This window comes from Mytilus californianus, unplaced genomic scaffold (genome assembly GCF_021869535.1).
Source record: "Mytilus californianus isolate M0D057914Y unplaced genomic scaffold, xbMytCali1.0.p SCAF_8, whole genome shotgun sequence".
NCBI classification, from domain to species: Eukaryota; Metazoa; Mollusca; class Bivalvia; order Mytilida; family Mytilidae; genus Mytilus; species Mytilus californianus.
In genome coordinates, this window is record NW_026262734.1 from 24588795 (window position 1) to 24616777 (window position 27983).

Consider the following 27983-nt stretch of genomic DNA (forward strand, 5'->3'; position numbering starts at 1 on the left):
TCACTTTTCAGATACACAAAAAAAATTGTGTTACACACCTAGAATTTTATTACAGGTTATTTTCATTAAATTTACATTAATTCTCACATTGTGAGTTACATAATCATTACATCAACAGCTTACAATAAAACAATAAATAGAAAGCCAGGCTTGGTTACCACCATGCAATGAGTTTATTAGGTCCACTAGTTTGGCATTGTTTGGAGAATCTTCAGACAGACACACTGAAGTACGTAAAATGCTGTTCCAACAGGCTAATGCAATACCAACCGAATATACGGTATCACACAATCACTATGTGTATGGTGTATGTATTAGATATGTCAGAGCAGACTACATCTGATTTACATACAAGTACATACAAGTAATAAATAATTATTTTATTTTTTCTCTTGTTCTAAAAAGAGCAATTTGTTTTTAAAACATGAATAGCGTCATTATCACAAATTTTCCATGTGCAGTAACACTTTCAGAAGATGTTTCATTGATATGGATTAGAATGAAATCTTAATTGCATCTATTTTTCTGTCATCAAATTGATACCTTATCACTGCTTTTTAGTTATTAGGCTTAATTGCAGACTTTAGCAAAACCAAATATCCAGGTAAATACATTTTTTTTTCTCTTAATCCACATTAATTAGAACCAATGAAATTAAATAAATCCACAGTATATCATCTGTTCACATGTATTTCGTCACTTTAGGACAAAGGTAAATTACATGTTCTAACAATGTTGAGTAAATCTTGATATTGATCTCCAGAATCATCCTCTGATGTAGGAACACCACAGCTCTGATCAAGTGGTCTAGTTTCTATTAATTCTAACGAGGTCTTGTCTGGTTCAAAAAAACGTTTTCTTCTAGCCTCCATATATTCATCATAGCCTTTACCTGTTTTGACAACTTTTTCGTGTAATTTATTGATAGAAACTATTTCTAATTTGTGAATATTCTTCATATGACTATTCAAATTTCCTTTTAATTTACAATTGTACTCGCAGAGATGACAGGAAAATGGTCGAGCTTCCTGCCAAAAAAAAAAAAAATGCATTAATGAAACATCATACTGGATCTTCAAGACAATGAGATGATTTGTTAGCTGTAAAAGAAGATGAAATAAAAAACAAAGAAACAGATTTAATATGAGAAAAAATCTGCTGTTTGCTTTTAGAAATTTGTTGAATTTTTAAAAATCATAGTCCCACAATTCTGGAACAAAAAATCTATAAATCTTCAAAATTAAAACTGAGCTTAAATTCCTAAACTGAACCAACCAACTACTGTCAGACCTAAACTGAACCAACCAACTACTGTCAGAACTGTGTACAAGCTATGTATTGATCGTCTTACATAAAAAAGGTAGCACTAGACATGTTTAAATATTTTGTATTAAAAAAATTGACTTTGGGTAAGGTCACAACAAAGCATGTATGCTTCTGCAACTTTACTTACTACCATCACCAAATAATCAAATACTCTCAGAATTGATTTTCTTTTGATCAATGTTTTGTGTAGTCTATCATCTTGTAGTGTTTTAGAATAGATGCATTGTTTCATTCATTATTTTTCAGTTAAACTACACAAATCATCTTTAACTACAGAACAATACTAGATATCATTGAGATGGGAGCCATCTCTGTGGGCCCTGCTGTGAATAATGTGTGGTAAAAAATTTGTAATCTTTATCATTGGACATGGGGTTGTCAAATGAAATTTAAAGTTTTTGACCTTGACCTTTGACCTAGGAAGTTGTACATACATTATGACACACCCTCTGGTGTTGGTTAATATACATGACAGACAGACAGACAGACAGACGGATGGACTGATCACTATAGGGCGTCCTCCATTCGGCGGGGCCCTAATAAATAAGAAGATGTGGTATGAGTGCCAATGAGACAACTATCCATCCAAGTCACAATGTGTAAAAAGTAAACAATTATAAGTCAAAGTACGGCCTTTAACACACAGCCTTGGCTTACACCGAACAGCAAGCTAAAAAGGGCCCCAAAAAGTCTAGTGTAAAACAATTCAAACAGCAAAACCAATGGTCTAATCTATATAAAAAAACGAGAAACACTTATGAACCACATCAACAAAGGACAACAACTGAACAACAGGCTCCTGACTTAGAACCAGTGCATAAAATGCAGCGGGTTTAAACATTCATTTTAAGAGGTGCCAACCTTCACGCTAACCTGAAACAGTATAACATTACAAACTTAAAAAGACACACAATAAAATATCAATTGAAATGGCTTAACTCAATCAAAAAGACAATTAACAAAAACAAGTAAATATACACTGAACGAATAAGTTTGATCTATGACAGTACTTACAGAATCATGAAATGTGTAGTGTAGTCTATGACTTTGTAGTGTAAATACCCTTTATTTTCCTGAGTAGCGTTTCAGTCAGAAGACTGAAGAAGTTATTTACATTGTTGTTTCCATTTTGCTGACCCTTGTATTTACATTTTACTTAATTTGTACTTTATCAAGAAAGTGTATACTATATACGATATGTAGTCACTATGTACTATCAAACCACAAAAACGTTTTTATCTGCAACTTGGTTAATATACTGTCAACTACAAAAAAAGAATTTGTTGGCATCTTTGTTCGATTTATTTGTATGTTTGTTTGAATTTTTTAGTCAGTTTTCATGCATGTTTACACAATTTTGGCTGCTGGATCCAAATTATTGTCACATTAATCTATTATGTCTGTTTGGGTTGCTCACCCAATTTTGTCAATATAACAGAACTATAAACAACTGATATACAAGTGGGTGGTTTAGCAAGCTTTTAAATCAGGTTTAACCCACCATTTTCTTTATAAAATACCTGTACCAAGCAAGGCTTCCAAAACGGTCATATATGCCGGACATTTGTATAATGTCCGGTAAAAGTCCGGCTGGGCAAAGCATGAAACGGTCATCTACTTTTTAGTTTTCAAGGCTTTAAGAGACGGTCATTTTAACATAATTCGCGATCTTTTTGACCCAAAGTTTTGCCTTTAACAGCCACACATTTCCGGTCATAAAAGTGACATGATCATTGAACTAGTACACGTGTGCGCATGTGCGCAGGTGTGAAATTTAATTATGCATCCTAATTTCTTCAAAAAATGCTTAAATTGTCATTGATACCTTTATCTCACGTTTATTTCGAATATTTTCTTGAAGAAATAACGTAGAAAGAGCTACTTCCACTCATTCATGCTTTGCAAACGTACACGGAATTTACGTATCCGTCTCTGGTCCATGTTTTACCATTGTCAAGATAACATCCGGTATAAAAACGAAAGTAAAGTTTTTGACAACGTTATTTTGCACAAATAAAGAGTCTAAGGCAGATATAAGTACGCTGATGTTGCACACTTCGAATGATGCACTGCCAATTTAACAGTTTACATCAGAACTTCGAATTTGAATCAAAGAAAGTTTAATATCGTTTTTTTTAATGTCAATCATTGGGATGGCCAACTCTGCAACTGATTACCATAATTGCCTTTTGTTTATTTAGTCTTAAGGGATTAAAATCGGGATAATATATAAAATGTCCGGCTGGCTAAAAATAATTTTGGAAGCCCTGGTACCAAGTCAGGAATATGACAGTTGTTTTTTACTCGTTCTGCTGATTGATGAAATTTTATGAAAATATATGATCTTATAATGTAATTACCCTGATTATGTATATATATAATTACCCCCTAACAACCAATCAAGTACATATGTACTTACAAATTATGAATTGGTTGTGATGTTTTTGATCTTGCAGAGTAACTTCACTTGTTGGCCATAGCAACTAAAATACTTACAGAATGTGTACTCTGTTGATGAATTTGTAGTGTCGTCTGCGATCTTGTTGTGTAACTACACTTGTCACATTTGTAAAAATTTGCTGAAACATAATGGTAGGATTTATTGAATAACTGTCTCCAAAACTCAACTGGTACTGTGAAAGTACTTTAATTCGTTAGTATTAATTTTCGTGGTTTGAGCAAAAGTTGCATGTTCTTGGGTTTTTAAATTCATGGATTTTAGTTTTCTAAAGAAAAAAACAAATCGAGTGAAGAATTGAAGCTATCAGAAACGAAGATTATTTATAATAATCATATGTTATTTTATAATGATTTGTGGACATTGCAAAATGAGTACGTGTTCATTTTCACTTACTTGTTCGTCGTCTTTAAAAACTGACAATAGTCAACAAATTTGAAATAAAATAATTGCTTTCGGAAATAAGCTGATTCATCTATTCTTACAAACTGTCTCGATTGATGGAAATTGCAAAGTAAACATTTGAATTGTTGCACACATGTAATCAGAAGTGATGACACTAATAAACCTGAGATCTAGATCAACAGATTAAAGACCATCAAAGGTGTTAATTGGGTCATAAACATGTCACTTAAAGAAAACTGTACATAAAAAAATGCTATAGATGTACCTTGAATTGTAAAATTAATTCTTATCAAAAGCAAGCCCAATATGAAATTATTATTTTCTATATGAGAATTATGTGGATATAAAATGAACACTTCATCATTGCATATCATCACTGGAAATCTGACTTTCATCGTTCAAAAATATTTTTTAATGAGAATTAAAAGATTAGAAGTCGTACAGTTTAGGTTTTTTTAAGATTAAATGGGTAATAATCCTGCCTGCAGTTGTAGAACATAGTGCATTTGCCGATATTCGAAGTATTCTCTAGATTATATGGCATGCCCGTATCCATCTAGTCAAACCTACATTGGGATCTTTCATGTCTTGATTTGAACAACAGTTGTTATATTTCGTTGGACACTTAAATTCGTGGATAAAGTCATCCATGAAAACCATGAAAATTGGTTCCCCACGAATAAAAGTACTTTCACAGTATTATGGATTGTTTTAAATCTATCTAGCCTAAACGTTAGAAAAATCAAAATATTTTTGTCAGCTATTCATCCCTGTTGAATTTTTCTCATAAAAAATCAAAATGGGGATTCGGGAAATGGAATATTCTGGCCTGGTAATAGCAGGGAAAAAATAACTATGCCCAAGACAGGATGAAAATGAATATTCTGCCCCCCAGAAATTTAGGACAATGTAGTAAAAACTGGTGCACATATGTGAAAATGTTTGTTTTTTTGGCGGTACAAAATAAATAAGCCAGATTAGCAATATGTAAAATTAAACATTCCATCCCCTTAAAAATATGTGCCTCACTATAACTATCTTAGAAAAACGCCTACATATACTTACAACTATGGGCACAGTCCCAGTGACTTCTTAAAGCTTTCTTACTTTTAAACTTTTTGGGGCAAACATTGCATTGGAAATTCATGGAATCTACAGAAAGAAAACATGAGTTATATATTCCTTACCTAAACATGTTTATCATTCATTGCTAGAAGTCAAATAGGAATAGTCTTACTTGTCGTTTGTTGCTGTATATTATATCTGTTTTTCGTTCATTGTTTGTACATAAATCAGGCTTTAATTTTCTCGTATGAATTGTTTTACATTTGTTATTTTTGGGCCTTTTATAGCTGACTATGTGGTATGGTTTTTCTCATTGTTGAAGGCCGTACGGTGACCTATAGTTGTTAACTTATATGCCATTTGGTCTCTGGTGGATTGTTGACTCATTGGCAATCATACCATATCTTCTTGTTTTTATATATAGTAGCTCAAATACACTTCATTTTGAACTCTGTTGTCTCATTGGCAATCATATCACATCTCTTTATGTCAAATAGTGTCATTACAACTACTTGCATGTGTTGTCATGTGTTTCAACAGGTACGTTGTTAATTTTCTACTGCAAGCAGCTAGTCACTATATACCGGTATTCGAACAGTCTCATAGATACATTTTATACTGTGAGAGTTTTTAGTCTTTACTATGGCATTTGATCCTTTTAAATTCTGATTCTGTTATTTTCTATAGATTGTTACAAGGTGGATTTTGCTAAATAGTCATAACATATGTACAATGGCTTGTTTATGGATACAACTCGACACATAATAGGTGGAGAGCTGTCTCATTTGCAATCATACCACATCTTCTTATTTTCATATTAACCTCATAAACAACAATTTTATCACATTATATATTATGAAAATTACAAAAATAATGAGCTCTTTCAATTATGATCTTATCAAAATGTTTATTTATTACATTCTTTTTTGTACATATAGTTTTATTACATTCTCTTGTTCTTTGTTTTTTGTTTAATAAATTGTTGATTCAAGAAAACAACTGATATTTGAATAATATGTACCAAAGAAATTCACATAAATTTATGGTTAATACTGATACACTGTTTGATTTAAAATATTATGTGCTAATTATGTAATTAATATTAAAAAAAAAATCACAAAGGAAAACTTGCAATTAAATTCAAATTTATTTGAACATGATTGAATACAGATCCTGTGTCCAGGCTTTGCTTACGAGAATCTGACTACACTCAGTTCTACTTTCTGTTCTGATAAATTTTATATCAACCAATGAAATCTCTTCCTCCAAATGTTTGAAGGTGTGCATCATTACAAAAAAACCTGAGTATCACAACTAGAGGCTCTCAAGAGCCTGTGTTGCTCACCTGTATTTACTGATGCTTTGGAAATCATGTAAAATAAGGTTAAAATCATAATTAATAGTATTAGATATTAGATATTTTAATGGTATCTAAGATAATGTATAATCAAAGAGCTGAAAGCTCTGAGGAAAAATGACGCCATTGTCTCTAATATTGGGATATTTTTGATGCAAGTCTTGATTTTCACATAATTAACCTACTGAATCTTAAGAGACTTTTCAGTTCATGGTAGGTATGCTGACTGACAATAGAATAGAAATTAATTATTTTCAATGTCTATGGCTTTTTTATTTGTTTGTCAAGATATATATATATATATATGTGTGAAGTGAATATGAAAAAGAAGATGTGGTATGATTGCCAATGAGACAACTTTCCACAAGAGACCAAATGACACAGAATTTAACAACTAAAGGTCACCGTAAGGCCTTCAACAATGAGCAAAGCCCATACCGCATAGTCAGCAATAACAGGCCCCGAAATGACAAATGTAAAACAATTCAAACGAGAAAACTAACGGCCTAATTTACGTACAAAAATGAACGAAAAACAAATATGTAACACATCAACAAACGACAACCACTGAATTACAGGCTCCTGACTTGGGACAGGCACATACATACAGAATGTGGTGGGGTTAAACATGTTAGCGGGATCCCAACCCTTCCCTTACCTGGGACAGTGGTGTAACATGACTATATTTATATACTGGTTGTTTCTTTTGTATAAAGAAATAGCTCAAGACTACCTGAATGATCTACAATATTCAAAGTAATATGTGAATTTGTTTCTTGCAATTTGATTATTCTTAGTCAGGGATACATTAACAGACTATCCCCTTCTTTTTAGAATTATTTAACAAAATGATGATGAAGAGCCTGCAGTAAGCAAGCACTTAAACCCCACATAGTCCTTATTTAAGAGATAAGTTACAAGTGACTTAGTGACATTGTTATTTCTGTTACTTAAAGGATGATCAAATTCTGTAGATTTAGACAATAGTATTGTTATACCAGTTTGACAATTACAAATATAGTGACACCATTTAAACAAATTTTCATTGTTGATATTTATATATATATAAACTGAAATCTTTAAATGACAACATAAATTATTGCAGAATTATCTTTTTCTCAAATGATTTAATGTTTGTGAGTCATTTATTTCAAATAGTTAACCCATACTAAAATAAGGAGATGTGGTTACATGATTGCCAATGAGATAACAGTCTGATAACTAGCTAGCTATCCACCAGAGTCTAAATAATGTGGCTGTTGGCATTTATAAGTCACTTTACATCATTATAGCCTTATTTTTTTTAAGGACCTAGCTAGACCTTTTTCTTAGGCAAGGTGTATTATATAACTCGGAGAGCAATACAATCCAGTATTCTTCCCAGGATTTCTTTTATAGCGCTGTGGTATTAGCGCCCGATTTAAGATTGATTCACCTTAAGTTTCATGTTTGTGACTTGATGTTACATTTATTTATAACTACCATGTTAGTTTTATTTTATTGAATAGACAAAGACCTGGATTTTTTTATACATGTGCCATGTGCATTAACTGAAATGCAAATAAGTGACATTTCAATTATTAATTAAACTTTACAAATTAAAATGCCTAGATAACTTAAATAATTTGATTTTATTACCACCCGTCACAAAATGTAGCACAGTAGCTATATCTTTTTTTCTCACTTTCAGTTGTTTGACTTATAAACTAGATATATATCCTTTACAGCTTCATAATTTACTTATACACATATTTAAGAAGGTTTACAATGACAAAATTGGAATTTCTTCATTAATTTTTTTAACATTTATCAAATTACAAATTTGTAATTAAAATTGGTATATCCTTAAATATCAAAGGAAGAAATGGAATAACTCTTTCTGAAGTACTGAAATGTTATTAAAGGCATGTTTTAAATAGGCTAACATATTTTATCATATTCCAAGATAAATATGAGAGAAATTTTTTTTTTAAGAAGTTTTTTTTATTATTAAAGGTGGGTTATCAATAAATAAATGTTTGCCAATTGAAATATAACAACCACCTTTAAAAGTTGTGTATGGTTATTTTATGAATATGTGAAATATTGCCACCAGAAATATTTTACAAGATTTGACAATACTTGTTTTAGCACTTTTGAAATTGTCTCCCTTCACAACTTTCTGTTTACACATTTTGCTGTATCTCTAGGAATCATTAAATGCCATTCCTTATCCAAGTCATCCACAGTTAACATTGATTTTAAATTAATATTTAATTAATAGTTATTGAAAAGTGGATGGCAAATCTCAATACTTTTTATTTATTTTCAAGAAATTTTCGTATCCGATTAAAATACGGGCTTGTAATGAACACCCGGACAACGGGAATAATTTTCTCAAAACAATACAGGTTCAATAGTTTAGTTGTTAACTCGAAAAAGTAATGAAATAATCGTAATGTTTCAAAAATGGACGAGACCACGTTGTCAGAGAAAGGGTAAAACTTTCCTTAAATACTTTTGGTATGATTCATTGAGACCTGCCTACTCCTTTCATAAAGTATCTGCATCTTATATTCTTTTTAAAGTGAAGAAATCCAGAAAGAAATAAAGTCTTTTTGACAGGAAAACTTCTGCAATTATCGCCATTGTATTCTTTAATAGAACAGGCCCCTGCGATATTTGACCTATATTATGTCTGCAGCAGTAACTTACAAATACATACGCACCACGTGGATATAACCGTATTACTAATTTTTTATTCTTAAAAACTTCTTAAATCTTTATCTTTCGTATGTTTTCAAGATGATTCCGATTATTATTTTTTGAATGATTTCAAAGTTCAGCTGACAAGAAAGGTAAACATTCTTTCAAGAACTATTTTCTAGCGATAGCGATTTGTTATCATTGGTTTGTAAAAAGTCCAAAAACATAACAATACGGATCTATTTATATTCTGATTTTTTACGGATGGAAAGTCATGTACAAAAAGGCGAAAGCTCTTATAAATATGAAAAATATACCGAAGGGATAGCTCAAAATACCATTTAATAACAACAAACTTATGGACAGGTTAAGAATGAAATTCTGTACAGGACATAGTTATATAAAATACGGAACCAAGTTCGGAAGGCGGCTTGGAAGCGACCGGAAGCGATAAAATGAAATCTGGTCAATGGTATAGTAAAATTGACGCTTTGACAGCGTCATTTTCCAAAAACTGCAAAATTTCTGTAAAATTACTAACTCAGGGGCAGCAACCCAACAACGGGTTGTCGGATTCGTCTGAAAATTTCAGGGCAGATAAATCTAAATGATGAACATTTTTGCCACCTGTCAGATTTGCTCGAAATGCTTTAGTTTCAGAGATATAAACCAAAAACTGCATTTTATCCCTATGTTCTTTTTTTAACCAAGTCGGCCATGATGGTTGGAAGGCGGGGGTCATTTTTTAAACTAGATACCCTAATGATGATTATGGCCAAGTATGGTTAACTTTGTCTCAGTAGTTTCAGAGAAGAAGATTATTGTAAAAGATTACAAAAATTTACGAAAAATTGACTATAAAGGGCAATAACTCCTAAAGGGGTTGACTGACAATTTTGGTCATGTCGACTTATTTGTATATCTTACTTTGCTGAACATTATTGCTGTTTACAGTTTATCTCTATCTATAATAATATTCAAGATAATAACAAAAAACTGCAAAATTTCCTTAAAATTACCAATTCAGGGGCAGCAACCCAACAACAGGTTGTCAGATTTGTCTGAAAATTTCAGGGCAGATAGATCTTGACCTGATAATCAGTTTTACCCTGTATCAGATTTACTCTAAATGCTAAGGTTTCAGAGATATAAGCCAAAATCTACATTTTACCCCTATGTTCTATTTTTAGCCATGGCGGCCATCTTGGTTGGTTGGCGGGGTCATCAGACACATTTTTTGAACTAGATACCCTAATGATGATTGTGGCCAAGTTTGGTTAAATTTGGCCCAGTGGTTTCAGAGGAGAAGATTTATGTAAAAAGCTAACAACGACAACAGACGAAGGACGACGGACGCCAAGTGATGAGAAAAGCTCACTTGGCCCTTCATGCCAGGTGAGCTAAAAAGTACTTAAGACAGAAAGTAGAATGAAGTGTTTTCAGATCCAGGATTGATTAATTGATTGGTGATAGCAGATCCAGGAAATGTGGACACAGGATCTGCACTTTTATCAAATTGAATGAAGTATTAAATGTTTTATTACAAGCATGTTGGCGCCTGGTAAAACGTTTAAACCAGCTGCAATTTTATGCACCTGTCCTAAGTCAGGAACCTGTTTTTCAGTGGTTGTCGTTTTTTGGTGTGGTTCATAAGTGTTTCTCGTTTCTCGTTTTTTATATAGATTAGACCATTGGTTTCTGCTTGAATTGTTTTACACTAGTCTTTTTGGGGCCCTTTATAGCTTGCTGTTTGGTGTGAGCCAAGGCTCTGTGTTGAAGGCCATAATTTGACCTATAGTTGTTTACTTTTTAAACATTGTGGCTTGGATGGATATATAGTTGTCTCATTGGCATTTATACCACATCTTCTTATTTATATTTAAGCCCATCACTTTGTGTATTAAGAAAAATATTCAATGTTAATAATTAATGCAATGTGCTCACAGAACTAACTCAATTTAAGTTTACCTGAATGACTTTCTTGTTTGTGTATTTTTAGATAACTTGGATAAAAACAGTAAAAATCACACATATCACATTTATACCTGAAAAACAAAAGAAAAAAAATATAATGTCAAAACATTTTTATCATTCACAAACAAATTTTATACAGAATCTCAATATTAACATCATGATATTAATCATGATATCAGGTTCATCCCATACAGGATACTGTTAAACCAATGGTTACTGCAAACCTAATTATTTTCTAGGATACTTGTTTCATGGTTAGGCCTTTCTAGTCAACTTCATTGCAATGTTTTATAGGATTTTCTAAATTTTGTTGATGAACTCATATATCAACAAGCATTCTGTGAGTATTGCATGGCAATACATAGTCCCCCTACCGGTTAAAAATTCATTGTATTGGAACAAAATTCTAACTTGATCTATAACTTGTCATGGTGTAAACTATATAACAAATATCAAGTATCAAGTCAATATCTTCAAGCATGACGAAAAAAGGTGTTGAAAACTGATTATTTAAGTATATTTTCTAAGTCCAAGGACCATAACTCTGCACAAAATCATTAGACCGGAACAAAATTCAAACTTGAACTGTAACTTGTCATGCTAAAACTTTATACCAATTTTCTAATCAATATCTTCAAGAATGACAAAAAAAGTGCGGAAAACTGATTATTTTAGTGAATTTTCTAAGTCAAAGGACCATAATTCTGCATAAAATCATCAGACCGGAACAAAACTCGAACTTGATCTGTAACTTGTCATGATAAAACAATACAATAAATATCAAATCAATATCTTCAAGCAAGAAGAAAAAAAGTGTGGAAAACTGATTTGCCGGACTGACGGATGGACAGACAGACAGACAGACAGTCAGACAGACAGAGTGCTAACCTAAAGTCCCCTTCGACTTCGTCAGTAGGGCACTAAAAATGGAAGTTTGACTGTTCATGACAATATTTTATCGATGGAAAGTCCCCTCAATAAATAACTTGTTAAAAATAAGTTTGTTTACAGTATCTTTGGCAACAACTTTTACCAAAATAACAAACTGCTTAAGATCAGCATGAAAGGAATATTTTTTACTGACCTTGCAGTAACCTTTTAAGGTTCATTTTTGTAAGGTTACCTAATCCCATTAAAAAATGCCCCATTTTGCCTTTGATTCACATTTTACTGCACTTGTAGTGAGTGACCTTTTACGGTTCATTGTTGTTATGTTACCTTCTCATTGACAACTGTCACATTTTCCCTTTGATTCACATTTTACTGACCTTGTAGTGACCTTTTAAAGTTTATTGTTGTAAGGTTACCTTCCCATTGACAATTTTCCCATTTTCCCCGTGATTCACATTTGACTGACCTTGTTGTGACCTTTTAAGGTTCATTTTTGTAAGGTTACCTTTCCATTGACAATTGTCCCATTTTCCCTTTGATTCACATTTTACTGACCTTGTACTGACCTTTTAAAGTTCATGGTTGTAAGGTTACCTTCCCATTGACAATTGTCCCATTCTTCCTTTGATTCACATTTTACTGACCTTGTGACCTTTGAAGGTTCATTTTTGTAAGGTTACCTTTTCATTGACAACTGTCCCAGTTTTGCCTTTGATCCTCATTTAATCAACTGCTTTTTTTTAAACTTACGTTTTCATTTTCTCTGGAATAGGTTCTGCATGTTTATTATGGAGGTGTACAATCAGTGATGTCTTATTCTTTGACTTGAATGGACACAGGTGACAAAGATTGTGTGTTTTATGTTCAGCAGTCAGGTGTTTCTGAGAAATTAAATAAGGAAAATACATGTATGTCACTGGCATGATTTACAATAAAAACAAACAACAATATTCTGTGCAGATACATCAAATATTCTTAATATGTAAATTAGTATAAGGTTGTAGCCAGGGGTGCAATGGGTGCAATTTCATTCCCTTTGCAGATAAAAAAGCATGTATTGTATAAATGTTTGATAAAATTACTGCTTGTCTAATGAATGAACTGTTTATATAAATGCAAAACTTGACAAAATTCACAAAAGAGTAATTAATTTGTTGATAATGTTAATTCCATGCAAATGTCATACATGTAATATATGGACCTACATATCTAATGGCAACCAAAGCACTTTTTCTTTTTTGTTCTTTGTATGTATAAGCTGGGATATTAAAGCATTAAACGTGAATCTTGGCTAAAAAAAACTTGAGCCTTATATGTCAAACTTTGCCTAAAAACCTAAGTATAAGTTAAAAAAATTTAAGCATTGCCGTGACAATAAAGTTAGGAAACTCATGCATCAATTGTAAAACAAAGAATTAGGTGTTAAGCTTAAACCAATGTAACTCATGCATTCAACGTGAAGCAAAAACTTATGTAATTCATGCATTAAACATGTTAAATGTGAATATAAAATGAAGAAAAAACGTTGAATGCAAAACTCAGAGGAAACTAGGAACTTACACATTAAAACTGAAACATATGTAAGAAATTGACTAAATCATGAAATGGTAAACTTAGGTAAGGGCTGTTCCAGATTTTAACAAATTGGGGGTGGGAGGCTTTCAAATTAAAAATTGTGGGTGGTTGCATTTTTTTTCAGTATCCAAGACTTTGAACTAGGACCAATTATATATCCACAAATTCATTATAGATCTTTCTGGTATATATGACCATGTACCCAAGTTTGTTTCCAATCACATTTTCCTTGGACATGTTGAACTCATAATTAATAGGAGTTTCCCCCCTTATTTGTGACTGACCCTATAACCAGTTTGAGTTTTTAACTCCAACAACTGTTCTCTATATATATATATATATCATGTTGAATTCTTTTTACAGCACTGATTTGTCTATTTTCAGTATCTTTGACCTTGACCTTAAAGAAATCTACCCACAATGGTACTAGAAACCATCTTGAACTTGCAGTGAGGTGTGAGCTTTTTTCTCCATGTTGAAGACCTCAATGTGACTTTGAGATGAAGAACAGCAATAAAAGTACTGTTTGCTGTTGGTAAAAATGGCAAGTGTGTGTGTACAGATTTTGCATAATCAATTAATATATCATATCCTTTCTTTACCACTTTATGTGACCAACTACATCCAAGTTTGATTCTAATCCAAGTGAAGTCCGGGTGCAGGATTTTATCGCTGTGTTGAAGACCCATTGGTGGCCTTGGGCTGTTTTCTGCTCATTGGTCGGGTTGTTGTCTCTTTGACACATTCCTCGTTTTCATTCTGTATTTTATTCTAGAGTTATCATCCAGAAACCAATATTTATGAATATAAAACGACAGACTGACAGGTATAAGACATATTAAACTCTTCTTCATAGACATGATGGATTGGGTATTAAAAGCTCAATGACAAAATATTTTCATAATTTTGTTCCGTTGATGCACATAATTAATTTGGCTTCAACTAACGAAAGCCCCATTGGAGTTATTGTGTTCAGAGACCTCTTTGTGTCAGTTTTCTATATACCTCTTTATATAAAAATAAGGAGATGTGGTATGATTGCCAATGAGACAACTATCCACCAAAGTCCAAATGAAGTGAATGTAAGCAATTATAGGCAACCCTACAGCCTTCAACAATGAGAAAAACCCATACCGTATAGCCGGCTATAAAAGGCCCCGACATTAAAAATATGAAACGATTCAATTGAAAAAACTAACGGCCTAATTTATAACAAAACAATTTACGAAAAACAAATATGACAATTATGTCAGTTTTCTATCTATTACTCATCTGATGTATAAAATAATGCTTCACCAATATAACCAACACTTGTGAATTGTCCATAAAATAGACCGAAACAATTAATTGACTAAATGATATTTTCACTTACACTTAGTTCATGTTTCCATCCAAACACTTTATCGCATTCTTTACATTTAAACTTCATTTCTTCTTCTTTATGGTACGATGAATGAGCACGCAAGCCTCCTTCTGATGTGAACTCCATTCCACAAACATGACATACTAACTTCTCTTTTTTATACTTATGACATCTCATATGATCTTTCATATTTATATTCAAACATTTATATGCACATCCCTGCAAAATTAACAGAAGGAAAAATACTAAGATTACTATATCATGTATATATGTAAACTCAATTACGATAGTAAGAATATTTATATTCATTTAGCCAACATATATGGAGGTCATGTAGTTTACTGGCAAAAGCTCATCAAAGATACCAGGCATATAATTTTGTACACCTACTACCAACAGATAACTATAATATCTTGGCAACAAGTAGTTTTTTTACAACAGCGTTATACATGGCTCAAATGCCCCATGTGAGCTGAAAAAACCTTACAATAAATTCAATTATTTTGTACGACAAATACAATACAATATCATACAAAAGAATTTCAAAATTACTAAAATTAGACTCACTACTAAATCAGTTCATTATGAAATACTTTCTTCTAACACTTTAACATAGGAATCTTTAACTGAATTTGCAAGTAAGCCAATGGAATACAACAACTCTGTGGTGACCCCACACATTTGAACATACCTGAACATGACACTGAACCAATGGATATCTTTCTGAGTGTATAACAAATTTATGTTGACCCCACACATTTGAACATACCTGAACATCACACTGAACTCATGGATTTCTTTCTAGGTATATAATAACTTTATGTTGACCTCACATGTATGAACATACCTGAACATCACACTGAACCAATGGATTCAAGTATCTTTCTAGGTATATAATTACTTTATGTTGACCTCACATGTATGAACATACCTGAACATCACAATGAACTCATGGATATCTTTCTAGGTATATAACAACTTTATGTTGACCTCACATGTATGAACACACCTAAGCATTACAATGAACCAATGGATACCATTTTGAGTATGTAGCAACTTTATGTTGACCATACATATATGAACATAATTACTGAACATCACACTGAACAAATGGATATCTTTCTAGGTATATATAACAACTTTATGTTGACCATCACAATGAACCAATGGATATCTTTATGAGTGTATAACAACTTTATGTTACCCCACACGTTTGAACATACCTGAACTGCACGCTGAACCAATGGATACATGTATCTTTAATTTCTAGGTACATAATAACTTTATGTTGACCTCACATGCATGAACATACCTGAACATCACATTGAACTCGTGGATATCTTTCTAGGTATATAATAACTTTATGTTGACCTCACATGTATGAACATACCTGAACATCACACTGAACCAATGGATATCTTTCAGAGTATATAACAACTTTATGTTGACCATACATATGTGAGGCATACAGATGTGGCTGAACGCCCACCCAATCACACAGTTCACAAGGATATGGTTTGTGAAGCTTCCTCATGTGCTCTGCTCGTTCTGAAAATGACTGAAATATTAGATTACACTTGGTACACTTCCATTGCTTTTTTGGTTTAAGGTTTGTTGTGTCCTCAGTCATATCGTAGTCCTGATCTTTGGCATCTTCATTATTGTCCATTTTTCTCTGGCTTTTATTATTTTTAATAACCTCCGTTACTTTTCTCTTCTTATTTAATGATGTCTTTTTCTTTTTTCTAGTTGTCTTTTCCTTTTTATCTGAACTTAATGAACCAGAAGACCTTTTAGTACCCTTCCTAACATGTCTAACTAAAGGTGTATTGTTTTGATTAAAGCTTGGACTTTTTGTTACTGCACATTTTGATTTACTGTCAGATTTTTCAGAATTTTCAACGTAATCAGGCAAGCTATCATTATCCATAGTTAACTCTGGAAATACATTTCCTTTTTTTTCTTTTTTTTCATTATCAACACATTGCATGACAATGTTTTCTATCTGATTTATAAGGTTTTCACCAAGAGAAGAACTGGAGGGCCTAGAGTCATTGGTGCAACCATTTTCAACTGAACTGGTTTCCATGTTATTTTCATCACTACTGGTTTCCTGATCATTTTTAAGATCAGTCACCTTCAGGTACAAACTGTCACCTCTGCTGACTGTTTTCTTTGGTGTAACTGGAATATCATCATTTTCTAAAGGAATTGTACTGGTGCTTTCAAAAGATGCATTACTATTATTTGAGTGAATATATGGTTCTCTTTTAAAAACTGTTTTCTCTTTGACACCATCTTTATCATAAGCACCAGGATGTATCTTTGTAACTTGATACTGGTGATTGAATGAATTACATGCAGAGCTTAAATATAAGTCTTTACAGAGTTTTACAAGATCATCATAAAAACTTTTTTCAATAACTAATTCTCCAGAGTATAAAAATATCACCACAGCTTTAATTACATGAATTCTATATTTAGTACAGTCAATTTGATGGTTTTCATTGGTCCGTGATATTTTTCTGTAGATGTGTTTTTCACTATTTGCTGCTAGGATAATACTGTGTAAATATGCAGTTCCATCACTTGCCTGAAGTGTTACATCACAGTTAACTCCCCTTTGCTGTAACTGATGCAGTGAGTGAAATACTTGATCTTTATATCCAGGTACAGAAACACTGATTACTTCATCCATTTTATACTTAGTATATCACACGTATCACCTACAAAATGTATGGTTATTTTACTATCTATTATACACTTATAACATGAAGAACAGTCTTTATTATTTACAGATATTTACAGTCAGGGGAATTACTGAAATAAGTGATTTATTAATCACTCATTTAAATAGCAAATTAGAAATTCTGTAATTTTGTAGCTTTATCAAAATTTTAATCATACAGGTTTAGATTATATCTAATTATAAACAAATTAAAGTAGCAAGGTTTATGCCATTGATGCAACCATTCATCTGTAAATTCTATATTTGTTGAAAAAAATGCTATAATAAAGCTTTCAATAATGATCTAATACTTTCTTAACAGATTTTTCCCAGCAGTGGGAGTACTTTTCCTGTAAAATTCAAGGTTTCATCTTACAGATTATGTAATAAAATTTTACTGTTCGTGACCAAAAATTCACTGTTCAGGGGTGTTGAAATTAGTGGGGGTAATTAAAATAATAATACTTAAAGAAGTGATTTTTTTTTTATAAAACTAGAGGTATGATACTTAAACAAGTGATTTTCATGTCATTATCTCAGATTCAGTACAAGGTCATCACCTGACATGACCGGTCATCCTATAAACACAGATGTTGGTTCTGATAATTTTAGCAACATAATTAGTCCCTGGATCATTAGTTTCATATATTTTAAGCTACAATAAAATTAAATCACTTAGTCAAGTGATTTATTTGTACTACTTAAATAGGTGATTATTAAAGAAAGACAAAGTTCTCTTACTTCCAACATTTCTTGAAAAATGTTACTTGAATCAGTGATTTCTTAATCACTCATTTAAGTAATTCCCCTGACTGATTTATGGAATAACTAATCGAATAATTCAAATATAGAAAAATATTCAACGAGTGACCAAACACACATTAAGGGCATCCAATACAGTTTCAAGAGAGTTAACTATTGGCGCAACGTTAAAGCGTTCGAATTTGGCGGGACGTCATGCGTTTAGTTTTCCGTAATAAAAAAACGCTTGAACGGTATTTAGTATAAACGATGCTCCATCTTATGTTTCTTACACACATCAACTTCTATGCCTTCAAGATTAGTGCTTTTGATTCTAACATTTTGATATATAAAATCATAAGAAATTAAACACTTATTACTGTTTCTGCTGTTCCTCGTCTTGAAGGTTCTGTGAGGTCTTGATCAATGAAGTCAACAATATATTGTATAGTGAACAATCTAAAGATGACTGACCCTTTTAGTGTTAACATAATGCATGCCAATTATCATTTTTATTATCATTCATTCCTGATCGAATTTTGATTTGGATCCAATTTTCTGACAGCACACAACAAATAGTTTTACGGCGCATTTTAGTAACAAACAAAGTCAATATCAATTTGTGTCAAATTTTATATCGAAAGTTCAGATAGCGCAAACGTCCAGTTTTATTCATTGTAATTCCACATCAACACTTCAAAAGAAGTAAATTTCCTCACGGAATATTGTATTCCATTTATTTATATCAAATATGAGAAGATGCAATAATAATGGTATGCCGCAATTAGTTGATACAACTTTTAATAAAATGCTTCGCTGAGCGCAGCCTGATACGACCGCAGAGGTCGAACCCTGAACAGTTGGGGCAAATTTGGACACTATATTCAAGCTTGATACTGTCTGAATTTGGATTGTGATCAAATTTTTGACATAATATAGGTTTCTGACACAAAATAAATGTGGTCAAAGATCTTACAAATCTATTGCGCAATACTGTGCAATTGTAGATTACTTCTTGAAACTTTTCAAAAATTCGAAATTTGAAAAATTTTGAAAAAAAAATATGAATCCTTTAAAAAAATTGTAAACAAAAAATCCCTCCCTAACTTATTGAAACGCCCCTTGGAGCAATAACCCCAAAACTCAATCCCAGCCTTTCCTTTGTAGTATGGAATCTTGTAGTATAATTTCAGAGAGATCCATACAGTTAAACACAAGTTATTGTCTCGAAACTAGAAAAATGCTTCTTTTTGGCCCTTAATTCCTACATGTTTGGGACAATTAACCCCAAACTCAATCCCAGACTTCCCTTTGTTATATGGAACCTTGTGGTACAATGTCTGAGAGATCCATACACTTACACACAAGTTATTGTCCGGAATCTAGAAAAAAATGCTTGTTTTTGGCCCCTTAATTCCTAAACTGTTTGCCCCATAACCCTTAAAATAAATCCCAACCTTCTACTTGTGGTATTAAACATTGTGGTACAATTTCAGAGCAATTGAAATACTTATACACAAGTTATTGTCCTGAAACTAGATAAATGCTTGTTTTGGGCCCCTTATTCCTAAACGGTTGGGACCATCATCCCTAAAATCAATCCCAACCTTCCTTTTGTGGTATTGAACCTTATAAAAAAATTTCATAGAGATCCATTCACTTAAACTAAAGTTATTGTCTGGAAACAAATGTGTCTTCGGACGACGACGACATCATACCATTATACGATCCCAAAAAATTTTTTGCGGTTGTATAAAAATAATATATAGTAATTTACTAACAAAATTACGCTATAATGAAAGTATTCTGATTTAAATCGAAACTTTTACAAAAAAAAACATGAAATACTAGTTATTACGAGGAGAATGTATGCCAATATATTAGTACAAAACCAAAAGAGGTAGAGCCATTTTTAGATAAATTTATTACACACTGATAGTCTTTTTTAAAGGTCTTTAAATCTGTTAAAAAATCATCACAGCTATACTTTGAGGTTTCTACAACATTATATGGTATCTCTGAACATATATTAATCAGATTATAAATGCTTTAAGTGACTTGCTTTAAAATTGTAATTTCGGACGGCATATGTTGGATATTTGCGAGATGAATAAAAATTACACAAAAACCAAAACCAAAGTTATGAGGGATGCATGTACATGTATAGGTAACATGTCTCGTTTTTCAGATATAAATTGAATCATTTTTGCCAGATCAAAAGTTATGAAATATTTCAAAATTAATGTAAAGTTTTCTTAAACTATAATCATTCACCCGAATAACAGTTTGATTTTATGAATAAATGTGAAATTATTAAAAGCGATTAAAATGTAAATGAAAGGATGTTTTGGCGGTATGTCCATGAAACAGCATCCCACCAACCAAAACAAAAAACATTTAGAAGTCAACATATGGTCTTCAACAATACACGATTGTGTACAGTTCCCACATGTCTAGCTTTAAATTGCAGTGAGTCTTTAAATTAAGCCGTAAAAAAAATCAACAGTCCGTAATACCTATACCTGAGATGTTTCTCACTTGGAACATGAACAGAATAAAAGAGAGAGGTATTTATGATACACACTTTTTTATTTCCAAAACAATATTATACCGTTAAGGCATGCAGCTCTTTATAAGCAATATATAAACACTTGGAAAATGTCGCCGATAACCTTGCAGGAATAATTGGCGGGAGATGTCGAAATTGTTAGCCAGCGACATTGTGCATTTTCGTGCTAACGTTGAGGTTACCAAGGGGGGACGCAATTTGTAGGATAAATCGTGATTTATCTTCGAATCCAGCACGGTGACATATATTTTTTATTTGCTATTTGGAGAAAGCATGACAAAAGACAGTTAATGTAAAAAAAATCAGAAAAATGACATTATAAGAACCTCTCGATTTCCACATTTTGAGGCAAAGAAATATCCCACTTCAAGCATCTTATCCGTATTTTTAAGTGTGGCTTGAATAATTAACTAGTAATTTTTGATGGGATTTATGTTTCTTTTATTTTCACATATCACAGCTTTGATGATTTCTTTTAAAACTCCTCCAGGGCTACAACATATTTCAAAATTATGAAAATGACAATATAACATGAAACTGTATCGGATGCCCTTAATTCATGAATGCATGTTGTGTGTGAGTTTATTGTCAGTGGTGTTTGGTCAAAAGTTGCATATTTTTCTATATTTGAATTCATCGCTTAGTCATTTCTTTTATTACATTAAATGTGGGTTTTTAATGGAAAAAAGATAGAAGAAACAAGGAACTATATCTTTTTCTATGCATTCCCAATTTATTTTGATACAACTTCATCAACAATATTTTGATAAAACCATCTGTAGGGGTTGTTAAGACATATTTGGGGTCCTTTGGTTGTGTGGTAATTATACAAAGTTCCAAAATTTTATTGATTGACATAATATATATATATGTCAGAACAGAAGTTATACTGGCAAATTTTCCTCAAGTGAATTTCACATGAATCCCATGTGAACTTCACCTTAAACAAGTTATACAGAAACTCATGTGAAAATTTTCATGTGAATTTCTCGTGAACCTTAAAAAAAAAAAGGGTATTTTTCATATTTTTTTTCAATTTAGATGTTATTTGAATAAATTTATTTTGAAAATTCACATGCAAAAAATTCATGTGAGTATCACGTATAAGCTTGTTTGAGGTGAAATTCACATGAAATTTATGTGAGTGAAATTTGCCTGTGTAGAATGGAGCATTGTCAGCTCCTTTTACGAGAAGTCTTACCACCAGATCAATGATTTGTATTTCAATTACCAGTAGATTGTAGATTGATTGAGGATTTGTTGGTGTTTAACACCACTTTCAGCTTTCTTGGCTTGATCATGGTGACCAGTTTTTATTGGAGGAGAAAGCCGGAGTGCTTGGAGAGAATCACAGACTTTCGGCAGGAAAACTGGTAATCCTAGTCAGAGAAGGACCAGAAGAAGACTTTCATTTGATGTACCGGTATCCTAAACACCACAAAGGGGGTAACAAATTTGCATCCATATGTGTAATACCATACCATAGTTAATTAATACATACTATGGCTAGTATGGATATATACTAGAACAAGGCTGAAGGGTCTTCCTTTAAACTTCTAACCATGCAGATAACCATATTAAATTTTTGCTGTCTTTGTATTGCATATTGATATTTCCTATATTGCAAAACTAAAAAAAATAAATAATGATATATAAGTAAGCAAATACAAATTAGGAAATACATGTACATGTATCTGCAATAAGTTTCAGTCTAAGCCTTTCTACAGGGTGATAATGTAAATACTACATGCCCCTAGACTTAATTACAATTTATCTATAAACCTTTTTAAAACTAACTGCATTCTTCCACTCGTTAAAAAAAAAAAAATGGAAAATGTGTCCATGGGACACGATGATGCCCCCACTTGCATATAACGTTATAAAGAGACATAACTAGAAAACTGTAAAAGTGACGCCACCCAAATTCGATCTTGGTCTGCATGGTCTGTGTTTTATTAGCATTGTCTATAAATTTCATAATATTTGGTTGAGGCAATTAAAATTGGAGAAAGGAATGAAAAATTAATCAATTTTTCTATTTATAAAAGAACATAATTCAAGACCGATAACAGTGTGGTGTGTCTATGTTTTTATTTTTCATAAGTGATATAATTAAACTAGAAGCTCTCAAGAGCCTGTGTCGCTCACCTGTATTTACTGATGCTTTGGAAATCATGTAAAATAAGGTTAAAATCATAATTAATAGTATTAGATATTATAATGATATCTAAGATAATAACAAATAAAATGCTTCGCTGGGCGCAGCTTGATACGACCGCAGAGGTCGAACCCTGAACAGTTGGGGCAAGTATGGACACAACATTCAAGCTTGATACAGCTCTGAATTTGGATTGTGATTAAATATTTGACACAGCATAGGTTTCTGACACAGAAAGAATGTGGTCTAAGAACTTCAATTTTTTTAATTTACCTATTATGGTCCAATGTCCAAAATCAAAATACATGGTTAGATTCAGCATATCAAAGAACCCCATATATTCAATTTTTGTTGAAATCAAACAAAGTTTAATTTTGGACACCCAACTTGGACAAACTTGAAAACTGGTCCCATAATCAAAAATCTAAACACATGTTTAGATTCAGCATATCAAAGTACCCCAAGAATTCAATTTTTGTTAAAATCAAACTAAGTTTAATTTTGGACCCTTTGGACCTTAATGTAGACAAATTTAAAAAACGGGACCCTAAATTAAAAAACTTAAAACACAGTTAGATTTGGCATATCAAAGAACCCCAATAATTCAATTTTTGATGAAATCAAACAAAGTTTAATTTTGGACCCTTTTGACCTCAATATGAACCAATTTGATAGCGGGCCCACAAATAAAAAATCTAAATACATGGTAAGATTCAGCATATCAAAGAACCCCATATATTCAATTTTTGTTGAAATCAAACAAAGTTTAATTTTGGACCCCAATTTGGACCATCTTGAAAACTGGGCCAAAAATCTAAAATCTAAATACATGTTTAGATTCAGCATATCAAAGAACCCCATATTTTCAATTTTTGTTGAAATCAAACAAAGTTTAATTTTGGACCCCAACTTGGACCAACTTGAAAACTGGTCCCATAATCAAAAATCTAAACACATGTTTAGATTCAGCATATCAAAGAACCCCAAGAATTCAATTTTTGTTAAAATCAAACTAAGTTTAATTTTGGACCCTTTGGACCTTAATGTAGACCAATTTAAAAAACAGGACCCAAAATTAAAAATCTAAATACACGGTTAGATTTGGCATATCAAAGAACCCCAATTATTCAATTTTTGATGAAATCAAACAAAGTTTAATTTTGGACCCTTTTGACCTCAATATGAACCAATTTGATAGCGGGCCCACAAATAAAAAATCTAAATACATGGTAAGATTCAGCATATCAAAGAACCCCATATATTCAATTTTTGTTGAAATCAAACAAAGTTTAATTTTGGACCCCAATTTGGACCAACTTGAAAACTGGGCCAAAAATCTAAAATCTTAATACATGTTTTGATTCAGCATATCAAAGAACCCCATATATTCAATTTTTGTTGAAATCAAACAAAGTTTAATTTTGGACCCCAACTTGGACCAACTTGAAAACTGGGCCCATAATCAAAAATCTAAACATATGTTTAGATTCAGCATATCAAAGAACCCTAAGAATTCAATTTTTGTTAAAATCAAACTAAGTTTAATTTTGGACCCTTTGGAGCTTAATGTAGACAAATTTAAAAAACGGGACCCAAAATTAAAAATCTAAATACACGGTTAGATTCGGCATATCAAAGAACCCCAATAATTCAATTTTTGATGAAATCAAACAAAGTTTAATTTTGGACCCTTTGGACCTCAATGTGGACCAATTTAAAAACGGGGCCCAAAATCCAAAAACTTAATACACGGTTAGATTCAGCATATTAAAGAACCCCAAGAATTCAAGAATAAAACCCCATTGAAATTGATCAAGAAATAAGCAATTTATACGAAGTATCTTCTTTTGCACAATACTGTGCAATTGAATATTTCTTGCTATTGCGCAATACTGTACAATTGACAATTTCTTGCTATTGCGCAATATTGTGCTATTGGATATTTCTTGCTATTGCGCAATACTGTTAAATTGAAGATTTCTTGCTATTGCGCAATACTGTGCAATTGAAGATTTCTTGCTATTGTGCAATACTGTGCAATTGAAAATTTCTTGCTATTGCACAATACTTATAATATAATAATTTACACATCCTGTTTGGTGTGTATCTCCTACCATATCATTGTTATTTGCTTTTAAATATAAATCAGAAATAACCAACTTAAAATGGAAAATTTTAAAAGAAAAAAAAAAGGAAAAAAAGAAAAAAAAAAAAAAAAAAAATCCCCCCCCCCCCCCAAATTTTTTGAACCCCCTTATGATTCATCACTCCCAAACTCAATCCCAGCCTTCCCTTTGTGGTAAGGTACCTTGCAGTACAATTTCAGAGAGATCCATACACTTAAACACACGTTATTGTCTGGAAACTAGAAAAATGCTTATTTTTGGCCCCTTTTTGGCCCCCAATTCCTAAACGTTTCGGGCAATTACCCCCAAACTCAATTCCAGCTTTCCCTTTGTGATATGGAACCTTGTAGTACAATTTCAGAAATATCCAAACACTTACACACAAGTTATTGTCATGAAACTAGAAAAATGCTTGTTTTTTGCCCCTTTTTTGGCCCCTAATTCCTAAAATTTTGAGGCAATTACCCCCAAAATCAATTACAGCCTTCCCTTTGTGATATGGAACCTTGTGGTACAATGTCAGAGAGATCCATACACTTATACACAAGTTATTGTCTGAAAGTTACAAAAATGCTTATTTTTGGCCCCTTTTTGGCCCCTAATTCCTTAACTGTTGGTACCATAACCCCCAAAATCAATCCCAACCTTCCTTTTGTGGTATTGAACCTTTTTAATTTTTGCGGTCGTATAAAAACTGCAAAATTTTTGTAAAATTACTAACTCAGGGGCAGCAACCCAACAACGGGTTGTCGGATTCGTCTGAAAATTTCAGGGCAGATAAATCTAAATCTGATGAACATTTTTGCCACTTGTCAGATTTGCTCTAAATGCTTTAGTTTCAGAGATATAAACCAAAAACTGCATTTTACCCCTATGTTCTATTTTCAACCAAGTCGGGCATGATGGTTGGAAGGCGGGGTCATCGGACAAATTTTATAAACTAGATACCCTAATAATGATTATGGCCAAGTATGGTTAAATTTGTCTCAGTAGTTTTAGAGAAGAAGATTTTTGTAAAAGATTACAAAAGTTTACAAAACATTGTTAAAAATTGACTATTAAGGGCAATAACTCCTAAAGGGGTCGACTGACAATTTTGGTCGTGACAACTTATTTGTAGATCTTACTTTGCTGAACATTATTGCTGTTTGCAGTTTATCTCTATCTATAATAATATTCAAGATAATAACCAAAAACTGCAAAATTCCTTAAAATTACCAATTCAGGGGCAGCAACCCAACAACAGATTGTCAGATTTGTCTGAAAATTTCAGGGCAGATAGATCTTGACCTGATAATCAGTTTTACCCTATGTCAGATTTACTCTAAATGGTTTGGTTTCAGAGATATAAGCCAAAATCTACATTTTACCCCTATGTTCTATTTTTAGCCATGGCGGCCATCTTGGTTGGTTGGCGGGGTCATCAGACACATTTTTTAAACTAGAATAGATACCCTAATGATGAGTGTGGCCAAGTTTGGATAAATTTGGCCCAGTGGTTTCAGAGGAGAAGATTTTTGTAAAAAGCTAACGACGACGATGACGATGACGATGACGGAAGACGGACGCAAAGTGATGAGAAAAGCTCACTTGGCCCTTCCGGCCAGGTGAGCTAAAAACAATGAGCAGTTTGATAGACAATGAATGGTGAGTGTAATGTGGTGCAAATTGCCTTATATCAAAAATTGGTATAGTAAGACTATACAACAGTACAAATCCATGCTTATGATAAATGTCTCACTAAACAAATCCTTGTAGTTGTAATATATGCAATGGTTGGGAAGGAGCATGCGGTATGAATTACAAAGCCTGTGTAAAAAAATCTTAAATAAAACTATCAGAAAAATCCTTAAACCAAGGAATTTATAGTTAGATCTATAGAAATCCTTGACGTCCCATAACTATTTACCATGGACATGTTAATATTAATTTGAAGGACAGCTTGATAAATGTACAGTGTCTGTGTCAGTGTCATTATTTTGTTTCTTCAAGGTCTGCTCCAATAACCAACAAACCAAATGGAAACGCCCACTGCAACCTATCATGGTGTATTGAAACAACAGAATATGTCATGAATAGTATAGAATCAAAATCATGCGATCTCATATCTTTGTTGTATTAACTTTTATTTAAAAGGATTTTTAATTAGGATTTATATTTAATAAACGTTTTTGTTCTGGTTATCAGACTCTCCTTATGAATAATAAGACAATTTGAACCCAATGAATTTCGACCCAAAGATCTGTATCAGTATATATATACGTTGAAGATACCAATTCTGGTTTTTATCCCGAAAGGGAACTATGTTGTTCGGATTATAGAGATAGACTATTAATAAGCGGGAGGTCATAACCAATCAATGTCCTGGCTAACAGAAAATATGTATTGCTTTTTCATTTCCGCAAAGGGAACAATATCATGGCAAAATATTCAGTTTGTTGATTGTGGCCATTATCCGGTAGAAGTAGAAGTAGAAGGGATTGGCTTCAAATTTAGAAAATGTCAACATGGTCAAGGTTTTATAATTTTTTTTGGGAATATAAAAATGTTATCATAATTCAC

General features: G+C 32.3%; 1 protein-coding gene across 2 annotated transcripts; it reads right to left on the minus strand.

Annotated features, from left to right (window-relative positions):
• LOC127712545 (oocyte zinc finger protein XlCOF22-like) lies at positions 1-27416 on the minus strand. Of its 2 annotated transcripts, XM_052219039.1 has the most exons (9): positions 27331-27416; positions 22639-22766; positions 16490-17825; positions 15109-15318; positions 12912-13042; positions 11265-11341; positions 5255-5341; positions 3823-3905; positions 1-1028 (listed from the first exon to the last, which is right to left on the minus strand). In XM_052219039.1, exons 3-9 carry the CDS (start codon positions 17795-17797, stop codon positions 702-704), a joined length of 2223 nt encoding a protein of 740 aa, XP_052074999.1. In that variant the 5' UTR covers positions 17798-17825; positions 22639-22766; positions 27331-27416; the 3' UTR covers positions 1-701. The 2 variants fall into 2 exon arrangements, with proteins under 2 accessions (XP_052074999.1, XP_052075000.1); XM_052219040.1 differs by lacking the exon at positions 22639-22766.
• Between the last annotated feature and the right edge of the window lie 567 nt (positions 27417-27983).